Below are 22,173 nucleotides of genomic sequence, written 5' to 3'. Positions count from 1 at the left end.
GGCAAGCATTTGGGATTTTGGCAAAGCACTCGTTCATTTCTTCCGCAAATATTGAGCATCTGTTTAGTGCCAAACACGGTTCCGGGCCCTGTAGACACTGTGGTGAATAAAATGGCGTAAAATGAGATAATTTCAGGTTAAGTGCTATGTGGTGTGAAACTGACTTTAGATTGCTTAGTCAGGGATGGCTTCTCTAAGAGGTGACATTTGAGCAGGGACTCGGATGATGAAAGGATCTAGCCGTGGAAGAGCAAGGTTAAGTGCTTTCCAGGCACAGGGAACAGCACGTACTGAAGTGGGCATGAGCTTGGCCCGTGTGGCCGAGTGGGGTGACACAGGGGCAGAGGTGGACTTGAGATTAGGAGAGATGGGCAGGGACCAGAGCATTCAGAGTCGAGTTCAGATTTTATTCTAATCACAGTGGAAAACCAAGGGACGGTTTTAAGCAGAGGAGTGAGTTAGCAGGGTACTTAAAGAAAAACGTTTTATTTAAGAATAACACACAAAGGATCAGATATGGCTTAAAAGGTCACTTTGGCTGTTGCGTGGAGACCGGATGGGAGGGGAGTGGAAGCCACACATAAGGTCTCTGAGCCTCAGTTTCCACATCTGCAAGGTGGCAAGAATATCCCTCCCGTGCAGGGCCGTGGTGAATAAGGGTGGGGAACAGTCAGTTCCCAGGAGTCTCCTTGGTACTCGAAGAACCGGCTGGGACGCAGAAGGCTCCATCTCGGGTTTGGGAGGCTGGCGCAGCCTCTTCAAGCCCTTGGTACAGACCTAGGAATTGCGTCCGAGAGCGGCACCTGCTGTTGTTTGCGGAAGCTGCCGCTAGGCGGCACCGCGGGCCCGGCGCCGTTCGGACGAGAGGAGGCCCCGCCCACGAGTCCGCTCTGCGCTCGGCAGCGAGGGCCTGCTAGGGGCATGCGGGGGCGGGGGCCTTCGCGGGGGGCGGGGCCTCGGCCGGGACGCCTGGCCCCCTAGACGGCGGCGAGGGGCGGGGCCTGCGCGTGGGGGCGGGGCCTCGGCCTGGACGCCGGGCCGTCGGGCTCCCTGGACGACGGCGCGGGGGCGGGGCCGCGGCGACGCGGGGCAGGCGGCGCGGATGGCGGCGGCGCAGGGCTCTTGAGCCGGCCCGGGCCATGAGCGCCGCCCGGCCCCAGTTCAGCATCGATGACGCCTTCGAGCTGTCTCTGGAGGACGCGGGTCCCGGGCCCGAGTCCAGCGGCGTCACCCGCTTCGGGCCGCTGCACTTCGAGCGCCGGGCCCGGTTCGAGGTGGCCGAGGAGGACAAGCAGTCCCGGCTGCGCTACCAGGTGAACGGCCCGGCCCACCTCACCCCCTGGGCGGGACCACAGGCCGGGGCCCGGAGAACCCCAACTCGGAGACTCTGCTTAGAGACCCCAGCAGGAGCGGGCGACCGCCCCGCTGACGTGGCCCCTGATCCAGAGCCCTGCCCAGACCCTCTCAGCTCTGATTTCGGTCGCCAGCCACCACTGGAGAGCCCAGAGCCCGGACCGGGAACTCGCCCCCCACCCCTAGCTGGAGATCCCATCTGGAGTCTCCGTCCATGCTGGGTACCGACCCTCCCCCGTTCCCACCGCTGGGCTGGGGAGCTCTTTTGTACCTGAACCGGACCTTGCCTGTACTCAGGGGCAGCCCCCTGAAGCCCAGGCCAGATGATCTAACGGGACCCTGCACCCCTCTTCAGTTCTGGAAGTCCCCACGCTACCTTTCCCCTCAAAGCTGGAGGACCCCCTCACATGAGACCTTGCCCACCCTTGACTCCCACTAAACTGGAAACCCCGATTTACCCGGAGGACCTCCACCAACTCTAGGATCCTCTTCTTGAAGACCTGGACCAGATTTCTGGGCTCTAAACCTACAAATCCTGGGCCTGCCCTTTCCTGGCACCCCAAATCCAGAGCCTCCTTCCTGGGCCCCTGAAATACCATCCTGATAGCCCTACCCTGACACCCAAACTTGAGGGATCTCCTGGCCTGGGGACCCATGCTGGGAGCCTCAACCTGCCCCTGCTGGCCCCTGCCCCCCAAAGTCCCTAGCACCTACCTCCTACCTGGGTTTCGGTTTCTGTGAATCATCAAACCCGTTCTGCGGGGAGGGCGGAGGGCCAGGTGCACAGCTGTCAAGCGGCCAGGTCAACAGCTGTCTAGGCCTACCTTCCTCCTCCCTCCTGGCCCAACAGGGGAGTGAGGAGGGGCCTGAGCCCACAGCCCCTCTGAGCCCTGTGTTCTGAAACAGAACCTGGAGAATGATGAGGATGGAGCCCAGCCCTCTTCGGAGCCAGATGGAGGAGTCAGCACCAGGTCAGGGCCAGGTGGGGACCCACCCTGTACCCCAGCTGCATGCCTCTGACTCCTGTCCCCAGGGCCCTGCCCAGTCCTAAATTCACCTCACTCAGCTCTCTCATATCCTGTCCTCCAAGGACTCCTAGCCTGACCCCTAGTCCCCTCATGGGGTCCCTCACCCTGCAGGGTCACCGTACTCCAGTGCCAGCCTCACCCACCCATCCCCACCAGGCTCTTTATCTTGCAGATACTCCCAGCCTGGTCTGGCCCCTACGTCCCACAGGTTACCTGTGCTGCATTAGTCCTTAGCTCGAATCCCCAGCTTCCTCCACCCACAGTCCTGCAGAAAGCTCCAGCCCTTGAATTCATCTTCACCCTATCCCCTCTCAGTGCTCCCTGTCCTGCAGGAACACCCAACCCTAGTCCTTGCACACCCCGGCCACATCATCATGACTCCTGTCCCGAAGGGACCCCCTTCTTTGCCTCCCTCTGCCCCCTCACTGGGCCACCTGTCCTACAGGGATTCCGTCCAGACATCCATCGGCAGCTCCCAGTGGTCCTTTAGCACCATCAGCAACAGCACGCAGCGCTCCTACCGTGCCTGCTGCAGGTGAGACCTGCCCTGCTTGAGCCACCTGTGGCCCCTGCCCCAGGACAGGCAGCCCTGGCTATTCCCCCTCAGCCCTCCTCCACCCGCTCCTCTCACCTCTTTCACGCCTGTCCTGCTCTCTTGCCGCCAGCTGGACTCAACACCCTTTGATCCAGAAGAACCGCCGGGTAGTGCTGGCCTCCTTCCTGCTCCTGCTGCTGGGGCTGGGTGAGTACCCCCAAGGGCCCCCGGCCTCCACCCGAGAGGGGTCCACTCTCCCATCCCCCTGGGCACTCTGAGCCTCCCAGCATCCTGAGGGGCAGCTGGCTGCTATCCCTCCAGCCCCATTTTACAGGTGAGGAAACTGAGGCCTTGAGGGGCAGGCCTGGCCTCCTGGTCACACAGCCAGGAAATCACCTGTGTTGAAAATGGAACCCAGTTAGTGGTCCACACTTTTTTTTTTTTTCTTAGCCTGTTTAATCTATAAGGGAATAGAAGAGTAACAGCTCCCGTTTATTCTGTGTCTACTTCGAGCCGGGTGTGGGGCAGGCTTGTCTTCCCTGCCTTGCAGAGGTCACACAGCAAGTGAAAGGTCGGGCCCTGACCCAGAACCCACCTGTAGGGGCGGGTGCTCAGAGCCAGGGATGCTGCGTGGCCTGCCAGCCCGATGCGCCGGGCACCTGTCACTTCCACTCCTCCAGAGTCAGAGTTGATGAGGACCTCTCTCCTACCCCCATTGTTCAGAGGGGAAACCGAGGCAGGCAGCTCTCATGGCCAGATGTTTTCTGACTCCCACAGTCATTCCATGGGGCTGCGGAGTCACGGTCCCCGGAAGAGATCTACAGTGGGGATTAAGAGTGGCCATAAGAAGGGTCCAGCTGTGGCAGCTGCCCTCCCTCCTCCAGGAAGGTCGAAGTCCCCTGGCCTCAGAGCTGAGCAGGGTCCTCGCCTCAGCTCCGGGTGTCTGTGTGCAGGGGAGGGAGCTCCACTGCCCCCACACCCCCTGCACACTGGCCAGTGTCCGCACTGGCCGCCTGCCTTATCTCGTTTGATCCTCTCTCAGTGCCCAGCAAAGCGACCATTACTACCACCCCAGGTGAGGAAGGAAGGACACAGACTCAGGCAGCGGAAGGGACTTGCTCTGCTCACAGCTGGGAACTAGACAAGCTGAGATTTAAACCGACATTAGTGACATCACCAGGCTTGGGGACCACCGTAGGCCCATAACGGGCCTTTGTAGGAATTAGAAAAAGATGCCACCTCTGAGTGGGCCGAGCGCACGGCCCTGAGCCAGGTGCAGGGAGTGAGTTTTAGCCCCCAGCCCACCCCTTTTGAGGTGCTCTTTGCAGGGTGCACACACACAGCAGTCCGTGGGGGCCCCTCGAGCCTCCCGGCTGAACTGCCCCCCTGGCTGCAGGGTCCACCTCCCCATTCCGTCCTCCAACTGGGGACCCAGCACTCTCTCTCAGTCTGAAAAGTTGCTCCAGCCATGACCTCCTCACCTTCCCCAGTGCCCCCTGTCCTCAGCCGAAGTCCACGTCCCTCCCTGGGCCTGCGGTACCTGCCAGATTCCTCAAGCCTGGCCTCTTGCCCCCCCAGTCTGCCAAAAGCTAGAGGCTCCTAGAAAGCCCCAGGTTCCCCCCAGACTCGGGGCCTTTGCCAGGCTGTTCCCTCCATCTGGAACACTCCCCTGCCTCTGCCTGTGCGATGCCCATGGCAAGGCCTCCCCCTTCCAAATGCACCAAAAGTCACTTCCCCTCTGTACCTCGAGTCATCTCTGAAATGGGGATGGTAACACCTGTCTCAGTGGGTCAAGGCGACAGTTAAATAAGGCACTGCATGCAACACACTTAGCCCAGGCTGGCAGCACCTGGTAAATGGTGACTAAACGTTGACTGCTCTTGCTGCTGCCACCCCTGCTCAGCTTAGATGCCACTGCCTCCAAGAAGCCCCTCCCTGATCCCCCAGGTTGCCTGATCTTCCCCCACCATATCCTGACCACCCTGATTGTACCTGGGAGGTTCTCTCTCTTTTTTTTTTTGAGTAAGATTAGCCCCGAGCTAACATCTGCTGCCAGTCCTCTTTTTACTGAGGAAGACTGGCCCTGAGCTGACATCCATGCCCATCTTCCTCTACTTTATATGTGTGATGCCTACCACAGCATGGCTTGCCAAGTGGTGCCATGTCCACGCCCGGGATCCGGGCCAGCAAACCCTGGGCCACCAAAGCGGAACATGCGCACTTAACCGCTGAGCCGCCAGGCCGGCCCCAGCTGGGAGTTTCTTGTTGGTTGCTCCACTAGGGAAGGGCCGTGAGGCAGGGACCTCATCTGCTTTTCCCCACGGGATTTCCAGGACCTGGCACCCAGCAAGTGCTCCATAATGTTTGTTGGTTGACTCAAAGGCCACACCAAGGAGCAGACAGAAATCTCTCGTTTCACAGACATTTCCCAGGGCCTGCCAGCTGCCCCGCTCTGAAAACACAGAGCTTGGTGAGCTCCCCAGGGAGGGTCTCTGCTCAGGGGATCTTCAGCTCAGGTGGGCGACCCATTCCTCAGGCCTAAGCCGTTTTGGGGGTTTCGGGTAGAGGTCCCCGCCCTGCACCCTGCCCCCTGCTCCCGCCCTCACCCTCGCGGCTCCATCTGTGTGCAGTGCTCATCCTGATCGGCGTGGGACTGGAGGTGGCCCCTTCGCCAGGTGAGCGTCCCCTCCTACCGCGGCAGGCAGCGCTCACACCCCCTACCCGGGTCCTTGGCAAGCCCTCACACCTGCCAGCTCTCCCACCTTAACAGCCGGACCCGGCCCCTTCTGCCGCGGAGAGGGAGCCGGGCTGGGACGCCCTCAGCCCCGCCCCGGCGCCTCCCTGCCCTCACCCGGCCACTCCCCTCCTCCCGCAGGTGTCTCCAGCGCCATCTTCTTCGTGCCCGGCTTCCTGTTGTTGGTCCCGGGAGGTGCGAGCCGGGAGCGGGCAGCGGGCAGCGGGAGGGGCGGGGCGGAGCAGGGGCGGGGGGCGGGCCCCGGATGCGGGGCGGGGGGCGGGGCCGGGCCGGGGCGGTCCCTGGGCGGGGCCTCGGCGCTGACAGGCCCCGCCCCGCAGTGTACCACGTGGTGTTCATCTACTGCGCCGTCAAGGGCCACCGGGGCTTCCAGTTCTTCTATCTGCCCTACTTCGAGAAGTGAGCCGCCGGCGGACGGCCTGCATCCAGCGTCGCCTCCGAGCGGCTTTTGCGGCCTCCTCGCGTCCCCAGGGGGCGCTCCTCGGGCCCGCGCCCCGCTGTTTCCCTCATCTCAGGGGGCGCTCCTCGGGCCCGCGCCCCGCTGTTTCCCTCATCTCAAGGGAAAAGCCCCTTCAGGACCCTTGAGCCCCTAGCTCCACTGGGAGTTTGCTCAGGAAGTTTGGGGCTCCTGGGCCTAGGAAAGTGCCCCTCGCCTGCTCTGTGCCTTAACTTATTCTCCGGCCTTGGGGCTGCTGGGTTGGTGGTGGTTTGTGCTAATAAAAGGGGTACTTAATTCCAGCAGAGACGATTGCTCTTTCTTTCCCACCAGCCCTGCCCAGCCCACCAGCCTGGAAACAGCCCCCTCCCACGAAGGCTGAGAAAGGATTGACCCGGGCTGATGGGCCTCCAGGACCACCCATCTCCCCATTGTACACGTGACAGTCCTGATGCACCAAGACTTGCCTGACGTCACATGCTGGTTAGGGGCAGAGCTGGGCCTGGAACTCTTCTGCCCTTCTGTCCTGAAGAAGGGTGTTCCAGCCTCCCTGCTCCCCCAGCCCTTAGCAGAGTCAGCCCTGCCCCTGTCTCTACCTGGAGGGGCAGTGTTGGCACCTGCCCTGGTGGCCCTGGCCAAGGGCACTCAGAGATGACGCAGGCCTGGGGCCTGGAGGCTGGTATTCTGGTTCCGGCCTGGCTCTGGGGCCCTGGGCTGCCACAGCCGGCTCGGAATGTGGGCCATGACAAGGCAGCAGCCCAGGCCCCTCCCCTCACTGCCCTACTTCCCAGGCCCAGGCGTTGGGAGAAGTAGGGGGCAAAGGACATGGGCGGCAGGGCCCGTATGACAGAGAGCCTCAGTGATCAAAGACTCACAGAACGCTGAAAACAGATCATCTCAGAATTTTGGAAAGTCCGAGCATCTCGGAATCTTAGGCACCAAGAAACAGAATCTTTGAGAACCCTGAAATCCGAACTCATAATAACCACCATTTATCAAACTCTGAGAAGGCGCCAGGCCGTGTGCTAAGCATTTAACACAGGTTATTTTTGGTAACTCTCACCACCTCCGCCCCATTTTACAGATAAGGAAGTTAAGGCCCAGAGAGACTGACTCACCCAGGGTCAGAGGAACATAACCTAGGGCTCGGGTTCCTTGGCCCAGAGCACATTCTATGACACTGGGGAGGAAGTGGGGAGGAGACAGGCACCGAGCTGGTGTGGTCCCTTGCTGGCCAGCGGAGGGGCTGGCTGAATGAGTGTGGGCTTAGGAGACCCAGTTCATGGACCTCCGCATTTTCAGTCTGTCTCCCCTGGTAAGACCTGAGTGCCATTAAGAAGGGACTTGGCCTCAACTGTGTCTGCTGCGGCCAGGACAGTGCCTTTAGATTTCTGTGGCTTTGTTGAAGGAATGAACACCCAGACTTCCCACCCTCAGCCCTCAGTCAAGGCACTTTGGGGGCACCACTTGCCTGCAGGAACTCCGAAATCTCAAACTAGCTGTGGTAAGGGGCCAGTTTCCATTTCCAGTCCGTCATGGACCAGTACTTTTGTAAGATAGATGAAAACTAGAAAAGTGAAAGGAAAAAAACATACAGAGTACAAGCCCACAGTTTGTAATACCAGGTTAATTAGACATAAAATTACATTTCAATGAATGTCATCAGAACAGAAAAAAAATGACAAAACCATTCGTTGAAAGTGAGCAAACTGACGATACATACAGGGAGTTGCTACTGTGCTCGTAACTTTTTGGCATTCCACAATCTTAACTAAACAGAAAGTTATTCCAGAAGCGGTGATTCTCCATATCGTAAGACCGTATCAGGAGCCAGCACGGCAGAGCCCACAGGCCCGCTGCAGCCCCCGAGTTAAGAAGAGTTTTTATATTTTAGTAGTGGTTGGAAAAAAGTCAAAGAATAATAAGATAATAAACTTCGGGACACATTAAAAGCTTATAAAAGTCAAATTTTAGTGTCAACAAGTCACGTTTGGTTAACTGATTATTCATTAAATTTCCAACAGAGCCACCCCCACTCATTTGTATGTTGATTTTGGTTGCTTGGCGATAGAAACGACAACAGCAGAGTTGAGCACTTGCAACAGAAACCACATGGTCCTCAAAACCTAAAATCTTTGCTGTGGGCCCTCTCCAGAAAAGCTTACCAACCCTCAGTCTGTATGAACACTGGCAGAACACTGTGAGTCATAATGTTTAAAGTTTTTGGGTTTTTTTAAGATTGACACCTGAGCTAACAACTGTTACCAATCTCCTTTTTTTGTTCCTGCTTTTTCTCCCCAAAGCCCCCCAGTACATAAGTTGTATATTGTAGCTGTGGGTCCTTCTAGTTGTGGCATTTGGGATGCCGCCTCAGCATGGCATGACGAGCGGTGCCATGTCCACGCCCAGGATTCGAACCGGTGAAACCCTGGGCCGCCAAAGCAAAACGCGAGAAGTTAACCACTCAGCCATGGGGCCAGCCCCAACACAATGTTTAAAGTTTTAATGTGACCAACACGTTTGCTTTTTGGTGGTTAATTTATGTAATCCAAGTTGGATTGACAGCCACACTATCCTCAGAGAATAATGAATATCTAAACTCTAAATACAATTTCCTTTTAGTTGGAAAACATTAATAGTCGTATCCAGACTAGGAACATTGGATTTCCTTAGTGAATTGTAACTCAATTTGTCCCTAATGCTTTTTGCCAAATAGCCCATCTTTGTCTGATGTGCCTGTGGTTATACTAGCTTTCTGCTAGTTAGTTTTCTCTTAGTGAATCTTTTTTCCAAGCCATCGCTTTCAGCTTTTCAGTCATAGTTATGTTTTGAGTGTGTCTCTTAGATCCTGCACTCAGCCGTGGGGAAGAGCCTGATAGCTGCCCTTTGGTACCGCTCTCTGCCCTTACGGTAGAAGAACCTCTGGTAACTAGCTGGGCACATGGCCACCCAAAATAAAGACCGCATTTCCCAGCATCCTTTGCAGCTAGGTGTACCAGGTAAGGAGCCTTTCTTCTCTATTCCTGCCCCTGTCCTGCCACCTGGAAAACAAACTAACATGCACACACCCTAGGAATGGCAGAGCAGCCAGCAGAAGGAGCCTGGGGCCCTCAAGACCTCACAGCTGGATTTCACCTGAGACTTCTGTGGGGGACATAAACTTCGCTCTAGTTTAAAGCATTGTTATTTTGGGTCCCTGTCACTCCCGGGGAGCCCAGTCTAATATTGATACTTTCTTCTTGGACTGAGACTCTCTGACTTTTAACTGAAAAACTTAATCTGCTTATATTTATTGTAATTTTTGACTTTTTTAAGCATTATTTCTACCTTCTGTTTTAATGTTTTCTATGTTCTTTTTCTTTGCTTTCTTTTCCCTCTTTCCCAGCCTTCTATTGGTTTAATCAGTAATTCTTCACTTCCTCTTTTTCATCCTCTGTTGATTTGACTGTTGAATGGAACATTCTACCTCTGTTTCTGTTATGTTAATGGTTACCCTGAAATCGTCAACAAAGTCTAAAGTTAATCAATAAATCTATTCTTCTCTAGGAAAAAAAAGAAAACCATGTCAGCATGTCTAAGGCACCCCCTCCCATTTTCCTTTTTTTTTTGTCTATTATTTTAGTCCCTCCTTGTTTTTAAATTCCCCCAAATTAATATTTTTACAGTTAACACTTCTTTAGATCTACCAATATATTTACTGATTTTTTTCCCTGACTGTTATTTCGTATGTATTCTGCCTTCATTCTGGATTGAATTTCCTTCTTCCTGAAGCCCTCCCTTCAACAAGAGTATGTGGGTGGAAAACCCTTTCAGCCTTTGTTTGTCGGAAAAGTTTATGGGGCCACCCGGTGGCACAGCAGTTAAGTGTGCATGTTCTGCTTCCGCAGCTCGGGGTTCACTGGTTCGAATCCCAGGTGCGGACATGGCACCGCTTGGCAAGCCATGCTGTGGTAGGCATCCCACATATAAAGTAGAGGAAGATGGGCATGGATGTTAGCTCAGGGCCAGTCTTCCTCAGAAGAAAAGAGGATTGGCAGCAGTTAGCTCAGGCCTAATCTGCCTCAAAAAAAAAAAAAAAAAACAAGGGCCAGCCCTGTGGCCAAGTGGTTAAGTTCACGCGCTCTGCTGCGGTGGCCCAGGGTTTCGCCAGTTCGGATCCTGGGCGCGGACATGGCACCACTCATCAGGCCATGCTGAGGCGGCGTCCCACATGCCACAACTAGAAGGACCTGCAACTAAGATATACAACTATGTACTCGGGGGATTTGGGGAGATAAAGCAGGGGAAAAAAAAGAAAAAAGTTTACATTTCACCTTCATTCTTGAATAACAATTGAGCTAGGTATAGGCTTCTTGGCTGGCAATCATTTTTCCTCTGCACAGTGAACAATTTATTCCATTATCTTCTGGCAGCTGTTGTGGCGGTGAAAAGTCTTTGGAGAGTCTGATTCCTGTTCCTCGGTAAGTAATCTGAGTTTTCTCTCCAGTTCTTTATGAGATTTTCCTTTTGTATTCTGCGGTTTCACTGGGAAGCATCTAGATAATATATGTATTTTTGTTTATCCTTCCCTGGCTCCAGGGTGCTCCTGGGCATCTGTCTTTGTGGAAGTCTTTATGGAAGATTTTCAGCCATCATCTCTTTGAATATTGCCTCATGCCCATTCTCTGTACTTTCTCCTTCTGAGACTCCTAATGACAAATGTTAACCATCCTTTAATATTTTCCATCTTTTTATCCCTCAGGGCTAGCTTATGAGTGATTTCTCAGAGAAGCCTTCCAGTTCATTAAGCTCTTAAATTATGTTCATCTGCTTTTTAACTTATCCACTGATTTTTTAAATTCCAATGGCTATATCCTTAATTTCTAGAAGGTCCATTGGGCTACTTTTTTTTTTTTTAAGATTTTATTTTTTTCCTTTTTCTCCCCAAAGCCCCCCGGTACAAAGTTGTATATTCTTAGTTGTGGGTCCCTCTAGTTGTGGCATGTGGGACGCCACCTCAACGTGGCTTGATGAGCTGTACCATGTCCGCACCCAGGATTCGAACCGACGAAACACTGGACCGCCTGCAGCGGAACGCGCGAACTTAAGCACTCGGCCACGGGGCCAGCCCCTGGGCTACTGTTTTTCAAATCTTCCTTTTCTCTTCTCATATTATCCTGTAACCGCATCTTGATCTCTCTTCCTTCTTTTATCTTTATTTTTTTCCATTGACTTTGTGGTCTCTTCTGGACTGTTCTATCATTGACACACTTGGGTGCTGAGTCTGTTTGTCACATCTGCCTCGTCTCATTTGTAATTTCATCTTCAGAAGTGACAGGGTGGTTGTTTTTTTCATTTTGAGCCTCCTGGGCCCTGGGTGGAGAGAGTGCCCTTCTCAGCGGTTTTTCCTATTTCTTCAGCTTTTCGGACCGTAGTGACAGACCGCGCTCCTGCTCGAGGTGCAGCCCCGAGTTTCACGTTCTCCAGGGAAGCTTTTCCTGCTCGAGGCCTTGAACCCCTGTACCCTTGCCACTTCCTCAGCCTGCTAGGTCGAGGCATAGTTTGGTCCCTTCTCAAGAACAGGGTCGCCCTCTGAGACCCTGGAATGGACTCAGGGTCACGTCTTGCTCCCCAGCCTCTTGCAGGTCCCTCGTCACCCCTGAGTGTCACAGCCCAGGCTCCCGAACCTCTCTCCAAGTCTGAAGCCCCCATGGTGTCTTTCCCTCCCACCTCCTAGCTTTACTACCTGGGGTCATCCCTTTCTTTCTTTGAAGTTCACCCTGTTTGGTTTTTTTTTTTAAACACTTCTACAAATAAGTAGTGGGAAGCATCCAGCCGCCCCCTCTATTCACCATGTTACCAGAATTCCCTCCCAGCACTGCCACGTCTTTGAATGCTGCCAGTGCCAGGGAGCTCCCTACCTCCCAAGGGGCTGGAGAGATCCAAATCTTGCTCACACCGGGGAATGATGGGCACTTGAGGGCAGGTTTCCTCCAGGCAGCTCCCGTGGGAGGGACACGAGGACGAGGGTGAGTCGGTGACATCACAAGCCAACTTTGCAGCCAGGTGTCGTCAGGGGCAGAAGAAGCCTGGGGGCTGCTGGGTCTCTTCCATCTCGGGCCTCGTGGGGAGGGTGTGCAGCATGAACCCTGCTGGCTTCTGGGGCCAGAGGGGTGACGCAGTCTCCTCTCCTGGAGCCTCAGTGGGTGGAAAGCATCATCACAAACTCTGTAGGAGAGAAGGGGTGGGGCTCGGGCTGGTCCAGCTCAGGGATCCCAGGAGGCGCTGGGCTCAGCCTGGGAGCTGGAGGGGTAGGGGTTGTCCGGAAGGGAGACTCACCGTCAAAGTCTACAGTGCCGTCCCCATTGAGGTCCACATCTCGGAGCATCTCGTCCAGCTCAGGACCCAGCAGCGGCTCCCCCAGCAGAGCCGGTGCCGCCTGTCGCAGCTCCGCCATAGTGATTCGTCCATCCCTGTCCTTGTCAAACTAGGATCCCAGCAGGGCTCAGCCCCTCCCACCCAAAGCTGCCTCTGCCTGCACCCGTCTCCACCTTGCCACGTCCTGTGCCTGGATGCCCCCATTTTCACCCATCCAAGCTCCCTCCTCCTCCCAGGCTGAGACAGGGGGCCCTCTCTCTAAGAAGTCTCCCTTGGGGGATCCCCTAGCTGGAGGTGAGCCAAACCCTTTCTGACCCCTCCCTGATCCCAGTGCCACCACCTGCAGGGCTCTGGGCCTCCAGAGGCTGAGGCCACCAGCTTCCCCTGGCCTGGGGGGGAGGCTAGCAAGGATGCCATCCAGCCACCCACCACCCGCCTCGACCACGCTCCACACCTCTCGGAAGGCGATGCGCAGCTCCCGCACCCCCAACATGTGTGCCGTCTCCTCCCTCAGCTTTGGGCCCATCATTTCCACAAACTCCTCGAAGTCCACACGGCCACCCACTGCGGACCCAGGCAGAGCGTCACAATGGTGAGGGCTGGGGCCCAAGGAGGGACGTCACGAGGGCCAGCCCCTCCCCAGCTCTGCTTCCAGGAAGGAACACGGGTGTCCATGCCCTGCGGGGTGTAGGCAGCTGGAGCCCTGCTTTCTGCTGGGGGGTGAAGAGCTTGGGTGCACTCAGTGAAGTACGCAAGTGTGGGGGAAAGAGACCAGGCTCTGGAACCAGACAGCCCCGGCTTCAAACCCTGGCTCTGCCGCCGATTGTGTGTGGCCTTGGGTGACTTATGAAACCTCCGTCCTCATCCTGGGACGGGGATGGCAGAAGCTACTCTGTGGGCTGCTGTTGGGGTTGGAGCTCATGGCTGTAAAGTGCTGGAACCCCGTAGGCGGCAATAAATGCCCCTTAAGCAGACCCATGTGGTCCCTTGGTTCTAAGACGGCATCCATTAAAAAAAGCTCTGATGGTCAATTAACAGCTTTGGGGGAAAGAAAAGAAGGATGACACTAAATGTTCACATCGGTTGTAAATCACATCCCATTTGGGAAACTGTAAAGTAAAAAATAATGCAGGTGTTCTGGAAGGAAGGGAATCTGATATGGGTCTGAGGACAAATGAGCTAATGATAATCACACAAGTGCCGCCCATCCGACATTTAATCGCAAGGACCGGCCAGAGTTCTGTCACACTAGGCCTCAGAGAACCTCAGAAGGCTCTTCTCAGGAGCCTGGCGGGGGGGGGGGGGGGGGGTGTCTGAGAGAAAGAGAGAGAGAGGGGTGGCTAGTACCAGCAGGGAACTGTTTTTTTTAAAGCTTGGCCCTGAGCTAACATCTGTTGCCAATCTTCCTTTTTTTTTCCTCTCCCCAAAGCCCCCCGGCGTATAGTTGTATATTCTAGTTGCAGATCCTTCTGGTTGTGGCACATGGGACGCCTCCTCAGCATGGCCTGATGAGCAGTGCCCTGTCTACACACAGGATCTGAACCGGTTAAACCTTGGGCCACCGAAGCGGAGCACGTGAACTCAACCACTGGGCCACGGGGCGATCCCAGAGCAGGGTCGGGGGGGGGGGGGGGTGGGGGTGGGGTGGGAGGGGTGATATGCCCCGAGGGCCTCTCTTGGATCACCAGGTGACTTCCTCCATCCCTGGTGTCCCTGCATCCGACAGGGCCAACATCCAACTGTCAAACTGCCCTGGAATCTGCCCCTCGCCCACTTCCGCCATCACCCCTGGGACACTCCCAGAGCCACCTCCCACCACCGCCTCGTGATCCCCCTGAACCATGAGGCTTGGAGAGAACCAGGGCTACCCAGCCTCCAGGAAAAGCCAGGCAGCTCGGGCCCTACCCCACCCTGGCCAGTGGGTTCAGGCACTGACTTCGCATCTTGACATGCTGCGAGACCTCGATGAGCTCCATCTCAGTGGGCATGTAGCCCAGTGTCCGCATGCAGGCGCCCAGCTCCCGGTAGCCGATGTAGCCATCGCGGTCGGTGTCAAACTCCTCAAAGGCAGCTTGAAGTTCTGCCGGGGAGGAGGGTCAGGCCCAGGGAGCCAGGCTCAGGGACACCTCCCACCCCGCCACCAGCAAAGGCCACTCACCATCCAGCTCCTCGGGGCCCAGCTCGCGGTCCTGTAGGGGTATAGTCCAGCATGTCCCCCAAGCCAGCCAGGGCTTGGGCCAGCCCAAGACCCATCTTTCCCCAAACTGCTGAAACCCAGCCCCCACAGCCCAGGATCCCTGAGTCTGAAGCAGAAGCGACAGGGGCCCTCAGTACTAGGGGCAGGGTGGGCTGAGCCTGAGGACATGAGTCCCCACCCCGACCCTCAGACTCCCAACCCTGCCCAGGCCCCACCTGACCTTCCCGAAGACACGGTTGAGCAGGGGCCCGTATGTCCTCTGAGCAGCATCATGCTGGGGGTCAGAACGATGCCGGTGGGACTGGCGACGAGAGGCTGACCCAGGGGCTGCAGGGGTTGGCCCCTCCTGCCCTTCTCCGGTCCTAGAGGGATTCTTGCTGCTCCCAGGGGCCTCAGGGCCCTGGATGGGGGTCTGCTCCCCAGAGCTGCCCTTCCGGGACCCTCGAAGCCCCCTCTTGCTCTTCCTCCTGGTCAAAGGGTGCCCCTCAGCCCCATTCGTGGGAGCCATGGCCCCCTCAAGGGGCTTCTGAGGGCCGGGGGCCAGGTCTGGGCCATGCTGCCCCTTTGCCTGCTCTGTGGCCATGTGGAGATGGGCGACAGGGCTCAGAGATGCAGCACCACGGAGCACCCTTGGCTCTTGGAACCCATAAAGCTGCTTATGCACCCGCACCCTGGGAGCTGCTGGCCTGGGATCGGGCCCTGAGGGGGATTAGGGTAAGTGAGGCAGGCAGCCCAGGCCCTAATCCTGGCCCTCAGCTCAGGGCTGGCCAGGACAGAGCCAGATGGGTCAAGAGAACTGTCCTCAGCAACAAGGGGTGCCAAGACATGGTAGCTGCACGAGCTTAGACTCCAGCTTTGCCACCTCGGAGCTGGGAGACCCAGCAAATTCACCTCTCTGAGCCTCCGTGCCTCATCTGTAGAATGGGAGCAATATTGCCGAAGAGTCGAGACTTCAGCCGGGTTGTGTGACACGGGCAGGACTTAGCTGAGAGAGGACACGGGAAGGCATCGCAGGCAGGAGGGAGAGGGTAGGCAAAGGCTGGAAGGTGGGAGAGCATAGGACAAGCTGCCCACTGCAGTCCCCTCATGGGTGACATCCTGGCTGGAGCAGAGGGTATATGAAATTGAGGAAGAGAGGCCAGATCACCGAGGCCTTGAATGCCGGATTGAGGGTCATGGAGGTGATGTCAGAGGAGGTGGACCCCAGGGGGGACACAGGGCCTGCCCTGAGCTGGAGAGGCCCAGGGTGAGGGGGCTTCAGCCATCTGACCTTGCCCAGGGTTGGGGGAACTGGCCGGTCAGTTGGTCCTACTGGGCCAGGGTTAGGGTTTCCCGGCGAGCAGCCCCATGAATGATTGATGCCCTTTGAGCTTGGGTTTCATGCCGGCCGCCTTAGCGCCGCCGGGCACCATGCAGCAGGCCCTGGTGTGGGGCCATGCGGACGACTGGACCACTGGGCACACAGGCACGCCCAGCTCCTCCCCGCCAGCAGCCTGCGCCTCACAGGTAAGCCAGGCCTCACCGGTGGGGGTCGGGGGAGCCCAGGGCTCTGATGCAGTAGCAGCTGAAGCTTGCAGAGTGGCGTCTGCCTGAGGAAGGGCCCTGGGGGTGGAGAGGCCATGGGGCTAAAGGCCACAGGCAGGATCCAGTCTTTCTGGGGCATCTGCTTCTTCCCCGACTCTGTGCGGCCACCAGGGCCTTGTCCATCCTCAGAGGGAGACTCCCTAGGCTAGCGAGCGAGGGGCGTGGGGGCAGCAGGCCTTGGGTGCCGGCCACCCTCCTCCTCATCAAGCTGTTGCGCCCCCCTCCTGTTTAATTGCTCCAGGAAACAAACGGGGGCCACCTTCTGCCTGAGCTGGGAGAAGAGAGAGAGGGTCCCAGGTGGGGCAGAGGGTGATAAAGAGGCTCAAGCTGCTCCCAGGACAGCCCTCCTGGCTGCGGGCTGCCCCGCCTGAGCCTCAGGCCTCCCAGAGCTCACTGAGTTGCTCTCGCTGGGAGGAGGGGCCTCCTCTGCCCCAGGCTCCCTTCCGATCTCGGATTCCTCCGGGCCGGTGGGACCCTGAGCCCTCCCCGCGTGGACTCTTAAACACTCGAACCCCAGGATACCAGACAAAAAGGAGCCTGTGGTGATCTGACCAAATGGTTTTCAAACTGTGCTCCCTGGAGCTCTAGGAGCGCCCTCCCCTCCTTTAATCTGAGCACCCCCTTTGAGTTCATATAGGAATTCCACTGTAGTATTTCATTTAAAGAAAATATTCACCAGCTTAAAAAATATGTTTGAAAGCCTCTGGCCAGTGGCGCTGCAAAGTTAGCACGTTCTGCTTCTCAGCAGCCCGGGGTGCGCCGGTTGGAATCCCGGATGTGGACATGGCACCACTTGGCAAAAGCCATGCTGTGGTGGGCGTCCCACATATAAAGTAGACGAAGATGGGCACGGATGTCAGCTCAGGGCCAGTCTTCCTCAGCAAAAAGAAGAGGATTGGCAGTCGTTAGCTCAGGGCTAATCTTCCTCAAAAAAAAAAAAAAAAGAAAGAAAGCAAGCCTCTGGTCTAGTCCACTAGACACACACAGGGATTCCGTGGGGCAGAATGGTTAGGTCTGCGTTGGGGTCCTGGGGCCGCCCATCCTACCTCTGACCTTGGGCAAGTACCCTGGTCCTCTGAACCTTCCGCTCCTCAGCTGTAAAAGGGGTTGTATGAGGCCTAGGTGGGGTCGTCTATTTAAAGTCCCTAGCATAGAATATCTACCCAAAAAGTGATGACAATGGCCCAGAAAGGGATCACGACTCGCCTGGAGATGCACAAGACCCTCTCTCTCACGCTCAATCATTCATGCCTTCATTGCTTCACCAGGCGCCCTCTCTGTGTCCAGAGGTACACTAGGGACCTCAGATGGACGCTGCTATAGAAGCCAACCTGGGTGCTGCTGGCCTCAGGCCCCGCACGGAGCTGGACGACGAGGACTACTACCCCCAGGGCGGCTGGGACACAGTCTTCCTGGTGGCCCTGCTGCTCCTGGGGCTGCCAGCCAATGGGCTCATGGCGTGGCTGGCCGGCTCACAGGCCCGGCAAGGAGCAGGCACACGCCTCGCTCTGCTCCTGCTCAGCCTGGCCCTCTCTGACTTTTTGTTCCTGGCAGCAGCAGCCTTCCAGATCCTGGAGATCCAGCACGGAGGGCACTGGCCACTGGGGACAGCTGCCTGCCGCTTCTACTACTTTCTATGGGGTGTGTCCCACTCCTCTGGCCTCTTCCTGCTGGCAACCCTCAGCCTGGACCGCTGCCTGCTGGCGCTGTGTCCACGCTGGTACCCTGCGCATCGCCCGGCCCGCCTGCCCCTCTGGGTCTGCGCCGGGGTCTGGGTGCTGGCCACACTCTTCAGTGTGCCCTGGCTGGTCTTCCCCGAGGCCGCCGTCTGGTGGTACGACCTGGTCATCTGCCTGGACTTCTGGGATAGTGAGGAGCTGCCGCTGCGGATGTTCGAGATCCTGGGGGGCTTCCTGCCTTTCTTCCTGCTGCTCGTCTGCCACGTGCTCACCCAGGCAGCTACCTGCAGGACCTGCTGCCACCATCAGCCTAGGCCCACAGCCTGCCGTGGCTTTGCCCGTGTGGCCAAGACCATATTGTCAGCCTATGTGGTCCTGCGGCTGCCCTACCAGCTGGCGCAGCTGCTGTACCTGGCCTTCCTGTGGGACATCTACCCCGGCTACCTGCTCTGGGAGGCCCTGGTCTACTCCGACTACTTAATCCTGCTCAACAGCTGCCTCAGTCCCTTCCTCTGCCTCCTGGCCAGTGCCGACCTCCGGGCCCTGCTGCACTCAATGCTCTCCTCCTTCGCAGCAGCTCTCTGCGAGGAACGGCCAGGCAGCTTCATGCCAGCCGAGCCACAGGCCCAAGTGGACCCTGGGGGTCAGACTCTGCCAGGGCCAACAGCTGAGGCCCAGCCACAGATGAACCCTACAGCCCAGCCACAGGTGAATCCCATGGCCCAGCCACAGGCGAATCCCACAGCCCAGCCACAGGCGAATCCCATGGCCCAGCCACAGCAGAATCCCACAGCCCAGCCACAGGAGAATCCCACAGCCCAGCCACAGGAGAATCCCACAGCCCAGCCACAGGAGAATCCCACAGCCCAGCCACAGGTGAACCCTATGGCCCAGCCACAGTTGGATTCTGTGGTCCAGCCACAGGCAGATCCCACAGCCCAGCTGCAGTCAGAGTCTGTGGTCCAGTCTCAGCTGGACTCCATGGCTCAGCCACAGGCAAGCCCTGAGGCCCGGACCCCCGGAACTGCTGCCAGCTCAGTTTCCAGCCCCTGTGATGAAGCCTCCTCTGTCCCATCCACAGATGCCCCACCAGAGGCCCCTGAGGACCTGACCACGCCCGCTGCCTCCACAGGAGAAAGTCCTGGTAGTGACCCCCAAGAGGACGACCCCAGTGCAGGCCCCACGTGAGCGTCTAGGAGAGCCCGGGCCCACCAGGGCAGAGGAAGAGCCAGAGGGAGACGGAGGAAGCAGCAGTCAGGGAGGAGGGGAGCCGTGGAGGAAATCACTGTGGAAAACCCCACCAAGGCCCCGAGGCCTGGCAGGAGGACTCAGGGGAAGTGAAAATGAAGCGGCCAAAAGTCCCAGATGGTTTGTTGTGAGCGTCACGTCCCTGCCCAGGTCCGACCAAGCTCTTCCATGCTTGCCCCCACCACAGTGGCTCAACAGCCCCCTGAGTTGTCACAGCTGATGGTGTCCTGCTGGGCCCTGCCCCCAACACCCCCAGACCCCACCAATGATTTCCTCCTTTGCCTCCATCCTGCAGGAGAAGACTGCAGGGGGGATGTCTCCAGGCTTGATCTGATCTCCCTTTGATCCTTCCCTCTCTCCCCTCCCCCGCCCCATCCTCTAACCTGGGCACGAGGAGGAGGACAAAGGAGGAAGACCCGGCAGAGAAGGGAGGCATTCAGGAGCCGGCAGGAGCCGGCAGGAGCCCCGGGGCCCTAGGAGCCCACAAGCTGGGCAGGCATGGCCAAGTCCTCTCCACCAGCTGCCCGCCTCCAGCAGGCTGCGAGGCCGGGCAGGACTTCTCCCAGCAAGCTGCGGGAGCACAGGCGAGAGCTACGAAGCCTGGATTCAAATCCGGCTCCAGGGGACTCTGGACAAGCGGCTTCACCCTCTAAACTCCTGTTCCATCCGCCATCGTGAGGATTCAAGGAGAAAGTGTGTGAGGTGCCCAGCCAGAGCCTGGCACACAGTCGGGGCTCAGGGAACAGATGCTCTTCCCTCACTGGCACCCAGGGATGCCCCTCTAGGGGCTGGGGATGGATAGGAGGAGGCACCTATCGCAGCATCTGGGAGCCTGTGAGCTTCGGGGCAGATCAGCGGTGCCCATGACCAGTTCCGGCCTGTAGACATCCAGGTGGCCCAAGATCATGGGGCCACCTCTGTGCCTTGGGCAGCTTCAGGGGACTCTAGGTTCTGCTCCATTTAAGGGTTCAACTAGTGTTCACCTGCCCCCCACTGCCCACCATGTTGGGGCCCAGATAGAGTGTGCTGGTCCGCCCTCCGTCTGAGCTCCTTCTATGCGCTCAGCCCAGGGGCAGGGATGGGAATGTGTCCAAGCAGAGAGCTCTGGAGACCAGTGGCACCAGAAAAGGCACAGGCCCCCAGGAGGTCACCCAGCGTCTCTTCCCTCTCAAGCTGCAGACGCTGCAAGAAATACTAGGAAGTGCTGAAGGTCTATTTTCCAATCCCCACCCCACTTCCCTTTTATACCCATCACTCTCTTGGGACACCCATCCCACCCAGCTTTCTCTCAGCCCCCAGCGTTCCCAAATCATGAAGCTTTTCCCCTTGTCACCCCCTCCCCCATCCTTTCCCATTAGCTCAGCCTATGACCTTTAGCAGCTGAGAGACGCCCTTACCAGGAGGTGTAAATGGCGATGACATTTTCTGCGTCAGCCTTCCCTGGAGTGCTTGCATTTTAAAAGGGCAGCAGGCTGTGCAGGCAGATCTGGGTTCTGGTTTCTCACTCTCTCTTCACCTCGGTTTTCTCCTCTGTAAAATGGGGTGATAACATCCCCCTGCAAGGTTGGCTGCTGTTCTCATTAACTGAGCCCGGGGACGGAGCCCTGCTGGGGGAGGGTGGTGAGACCAGCATGTCCGGGTGATGGAATTGTGGGCACTGAGGCCGGTTGGAGAGAGAAATCTGGACAGGCACAAATTTGTTGAGTTCATTCATTCAGCAAATATTTATCGAGCACGTGCTGGCACCTTTCCAGCCAGCCTTCCATTTTGGAGACACACGGGTGGGGTTAAGGGCATGGCCTCTGGTGCCCCTAAGGGTTCCTCTGAATCCTGGCTCCACCCCTCACCAGCTGTGTGACCTTCAACAAGGCTCTTGGCCTCTTTGGGCCTCAGTTTCCTCATCTGTAAAATGGGAATCATAACATGGCTCCCATTTCCTAGGAGCGTTAATCCCTGTGAAGTGCTTCGATCCTTGCCTGGCACAGAGCAAGTGCTTAATAATTGATAGCCATTAGTTTGATTATACCAGTGGGCACCCAGGCCTCAGTCAGGCCTGGGACCAGCACTGACCCACGGGCCACAGCCCCCCGTGACAGCATCCTGTCCACCAGGCATTCTTCCCTCCGCCACACTGCCTCCTGCTCCACAGAAACGCTTTCACACTCCCTGTTGGAGAGCACATTCCCTGAGGGCAGGGTCTGGACTGATGCCCCCTTGGGGAGCTCAGGACTGTCCCTCTCCCTTCTCCCAGGTAGGGGTCACAAAGCTTCGTCAACAGGGCAAGCAGATCCTGGACTGAGACCTGAGTGCCAGGCACCTGCCTTCAACTCTGGTCTACACTCCCAACCCCGCCTCTTGGAAAATGGGCCAGCCCCACCTCCAAGGTGCCCGAGGGGAGTCCCACCCATATTAGGTAATCTCTATCCAGGAGAAAGAGCGGCACCAGGAAGGGTTTTGTGGGATCAGGAGGAGTCCTCCTGGTGGCCCGCAGAGGAGGGTTTCGTGTTGGAGGAAACATGCACACCCAAGGCCAGAGGGGATGAGGGAAGGGCTCATCCCCGCACTCCACAGCCCCTCCACCTCACCCCAAACCCCCCGCCCCCATGGGGCTGGGCTCCTGTTGCCCTCTGGGGGACCGACCCTTCTCCAGGTGAGAGACACCCCTCCCTCTCCCTCGCAGGGACCAGACGTGGATTCTGAGAGTTGTGAATATGAACATTTTTCAAGTCTCCATTCAGGGCTGCTGTTTGTTCTTTCATTCATCCAATATCCATGAGCTGAACACACGCCGTGTGCGAGGTCTCCTTCCAGGTGGCATGGACACAGCGCGAACGAGAGCAAGTGCTGCCCTCAACTTGCTGACAGCCTAGTGGGCCAGGCCAACCAGGAGCAAATAACTATATCACATAACATCAGGTCGTGACTAAGAACCGTACAGAGGGACCAGGGAAGGCCAGAGAGTGACGGGTGACGGGGGTGGCCAGGGAAGGCCCTCGGAGGA

General features: G+C 57.4%; 3 protein-coding genes and 2 long non-coding RNA genes across 11 annotated transcripts; 3 read left to right on the top strand and 2 right to left on the bottom strand.

Moving 5' to 3' along the window:
* The first annotated feature begins 1,011 nt into the window (after window positions 1-1,011).
* On the top strand, window positions 1,012-6,409 carry TMEM134 (transmembrane protein 134). Of its 6 annotated transcripts, XR_011424080.1 has the most exons (9): window positions 1,016-1,313; window positions 2,260-2,324; window positions 2,827-2,916; window positions 3,047-3,123; window positions 5,250-5,432; window positions 5,547-5,591; window positions 5,792-5,845; window positions 5,992-6,185; window positions 6,230-6,409. XR_011424080.1 is itself a non-coding variant. In XM_023654572.2 (8 exons), the coding sequence occupies exons 1-8, from the start codon at window positions 1,140-1,142 to the stop codon at window positions 6,072-6,074; spliced, it is 771 nt and encodes a 256-aa protein (XP_023510340.1). In that variant the 5' UTR covers window positions 1,016-1,139; the 3' UTR covers window positions 6,075-6,409. The 6 variants fall into 6 exon arrangements, 3 of the variants coding, with proteins under 3 accessions (XP_023510341.1, XP_023510340.1, XP_070086207.1); XR_011424081.1 differs by lacking the exon at window positions 5,250-5,432 and having other exon boundaries at window positions 5,992-6,145; window positions 6,187-6,409; XM_023654572.2 differs by having other exon boundaries at window positions 5,992-6,409.
* On the bottom strand, window positions 3,349-5,893 carry LOC111775985 (uncharacterized). The gene is made up of 2 exons (XR_002811988.2): window positions 5,768-5,893; window positions 3,349-3,734 (listed from the first exon to the last, which is right to left on the bottom strand). It is a non-coding gene; the product is annotated as an uncharacterized lncRNA (long non-coding RNA).
* A 1,780-nt stretch (window positions 6,410-8,189) lies between the features above and the next one.
* LOC138915074 (uncharacterized) lies at window positions 8,190-12,948 on the top strand. Its single transcript, XR_002811980.2, has 3 exons — window positions 8,190-8,307; window positions 10,520-10,567; window positions 12,811-12,948. It is a non-coding gene; the product is annotated as an uncharacterized lncRNA (long non-coding RNA).
* On the bottom strand, window positions 11,312-15,244 carry CABP4 (calcium binding protein 4). 2 transcript variants are annotated; one of them, XM_001491991.5, is made up of 6 exons: window positions 14,882-15,244; window positions 14,623-14,653; window positions 14,401-14,544; window positions 12,919-13,028; window positions 12,426-12,573; window positions 11,312-12,314 (listed from the first exon to the last, which is right to left on the bottom strand). In XM_001491991.5, exons 1-6 carry the CDS (start codon window positions 15,242-15,244, stop codon window positions 12,286-12,288), a joined length of 825 nt encoding a protein of 274 aa, XP_001492041.3. In that variant the 3' UTR covers window positions 11,312-12,285. The 2 variants fall into 2 exon arrangements, with proteins under 2 accessions (XP_001492041.3, XP_070086206.1); XM_070230105.1 differs by lacking the exon at window positions 11,312-12,314 and having other exon boundaries at window positions 12,454-13,028.
* Window positions 15,245-15,377: 133 nt separating this feature from the next.
* GPR152 (G protein-coupled receptor 152) lies at window positions 15,378-21,905 on the top strand. The gene is made up of 2 exons (XM_014729722.3): window positions 15,378-16,167; window positions 17,514-21,905. Exon 2 carries the CDS (start codon window positions 17,553-17,555, stop codon window positions 19,110-19,112), a length of 1,560 nt encoding a protein of 519 aa, XP_014585208.2. The 5' UTR covers window positions 15,378-16,167; window positions 17,514-17,552; the 3' UTR covers window positions 19,113-21,905.
* The last annotated feature ends 268 nt before the right edge of the window (window positions 21,906-22,173 follow it).

This window comes from Equus caballus, chromosome 12 (assembly GCF_041296265.1).
Source record: "Equus caballus isolate H_3958 breed thoroughbred chromosome 12, TB-T2T, whole genome shotgun sequence".
Lineage (NCBI taxonomy): Eukaryota > Metazoa > Chordata > Mammalia > Perissodactyla > Equidae > Equus > Equus caballus.
Note: the sequence above shows the minus strand (reverse complement) of the source record. Positions and strands in the feature narration are given on the sequence as shown.

Coding starts and splice junctions, on each gene's coding strand:
- CABP4 (XM_070230105.1), bottom strand. CDS start 15,244: ATGGCCACAGAGCAGGCAAAGGGGCAGCATGGCCCAGACCTGGCCCCC. Junction 14,654..14,881: donor TCAACCGTGTCTTCGGGAAG/GTCAGGTGGGGC, acceptor ATACCCCTACAG/GACCGCGAGCTGGGCCCCGA. Junction 13,029..14,400: donor GCAGCATGTCAAGATGCGAA/GTCAGTGCCTGA, acceptor CTGGGTCCGCAG/TGGGTGGCCGTGTGGACTTC.
- GPR152 (XM_014729722.3), top strand. CDS start 17,553: ATGGACGCTGCTATAGAAGCCAACCTGGGTGCTGCTGGCCTCAGGCCC.
- TMEM134 (XM_023654572.2), top strand. CDS start 1,140: ATGAGCGCCGCCCGGCCCCAGTTCAGCATCGATGACGCCTTCGAGCTG. Junction 3,124..5,249: donor GCTCCTGCTGCTGGGGCTGG/GTGAGTACCCCC, acceptor CGGGATTTCCAG/GACCTGGCACCCAGCAAGTG. Junction 5,592..5,791: donor GGAGGTGGCCCCTTCGCCAG/GTGAGCGTCCCC, acceptor CTCCTCCCGCAG/GTGTCTCCAGCGCCATCTTC.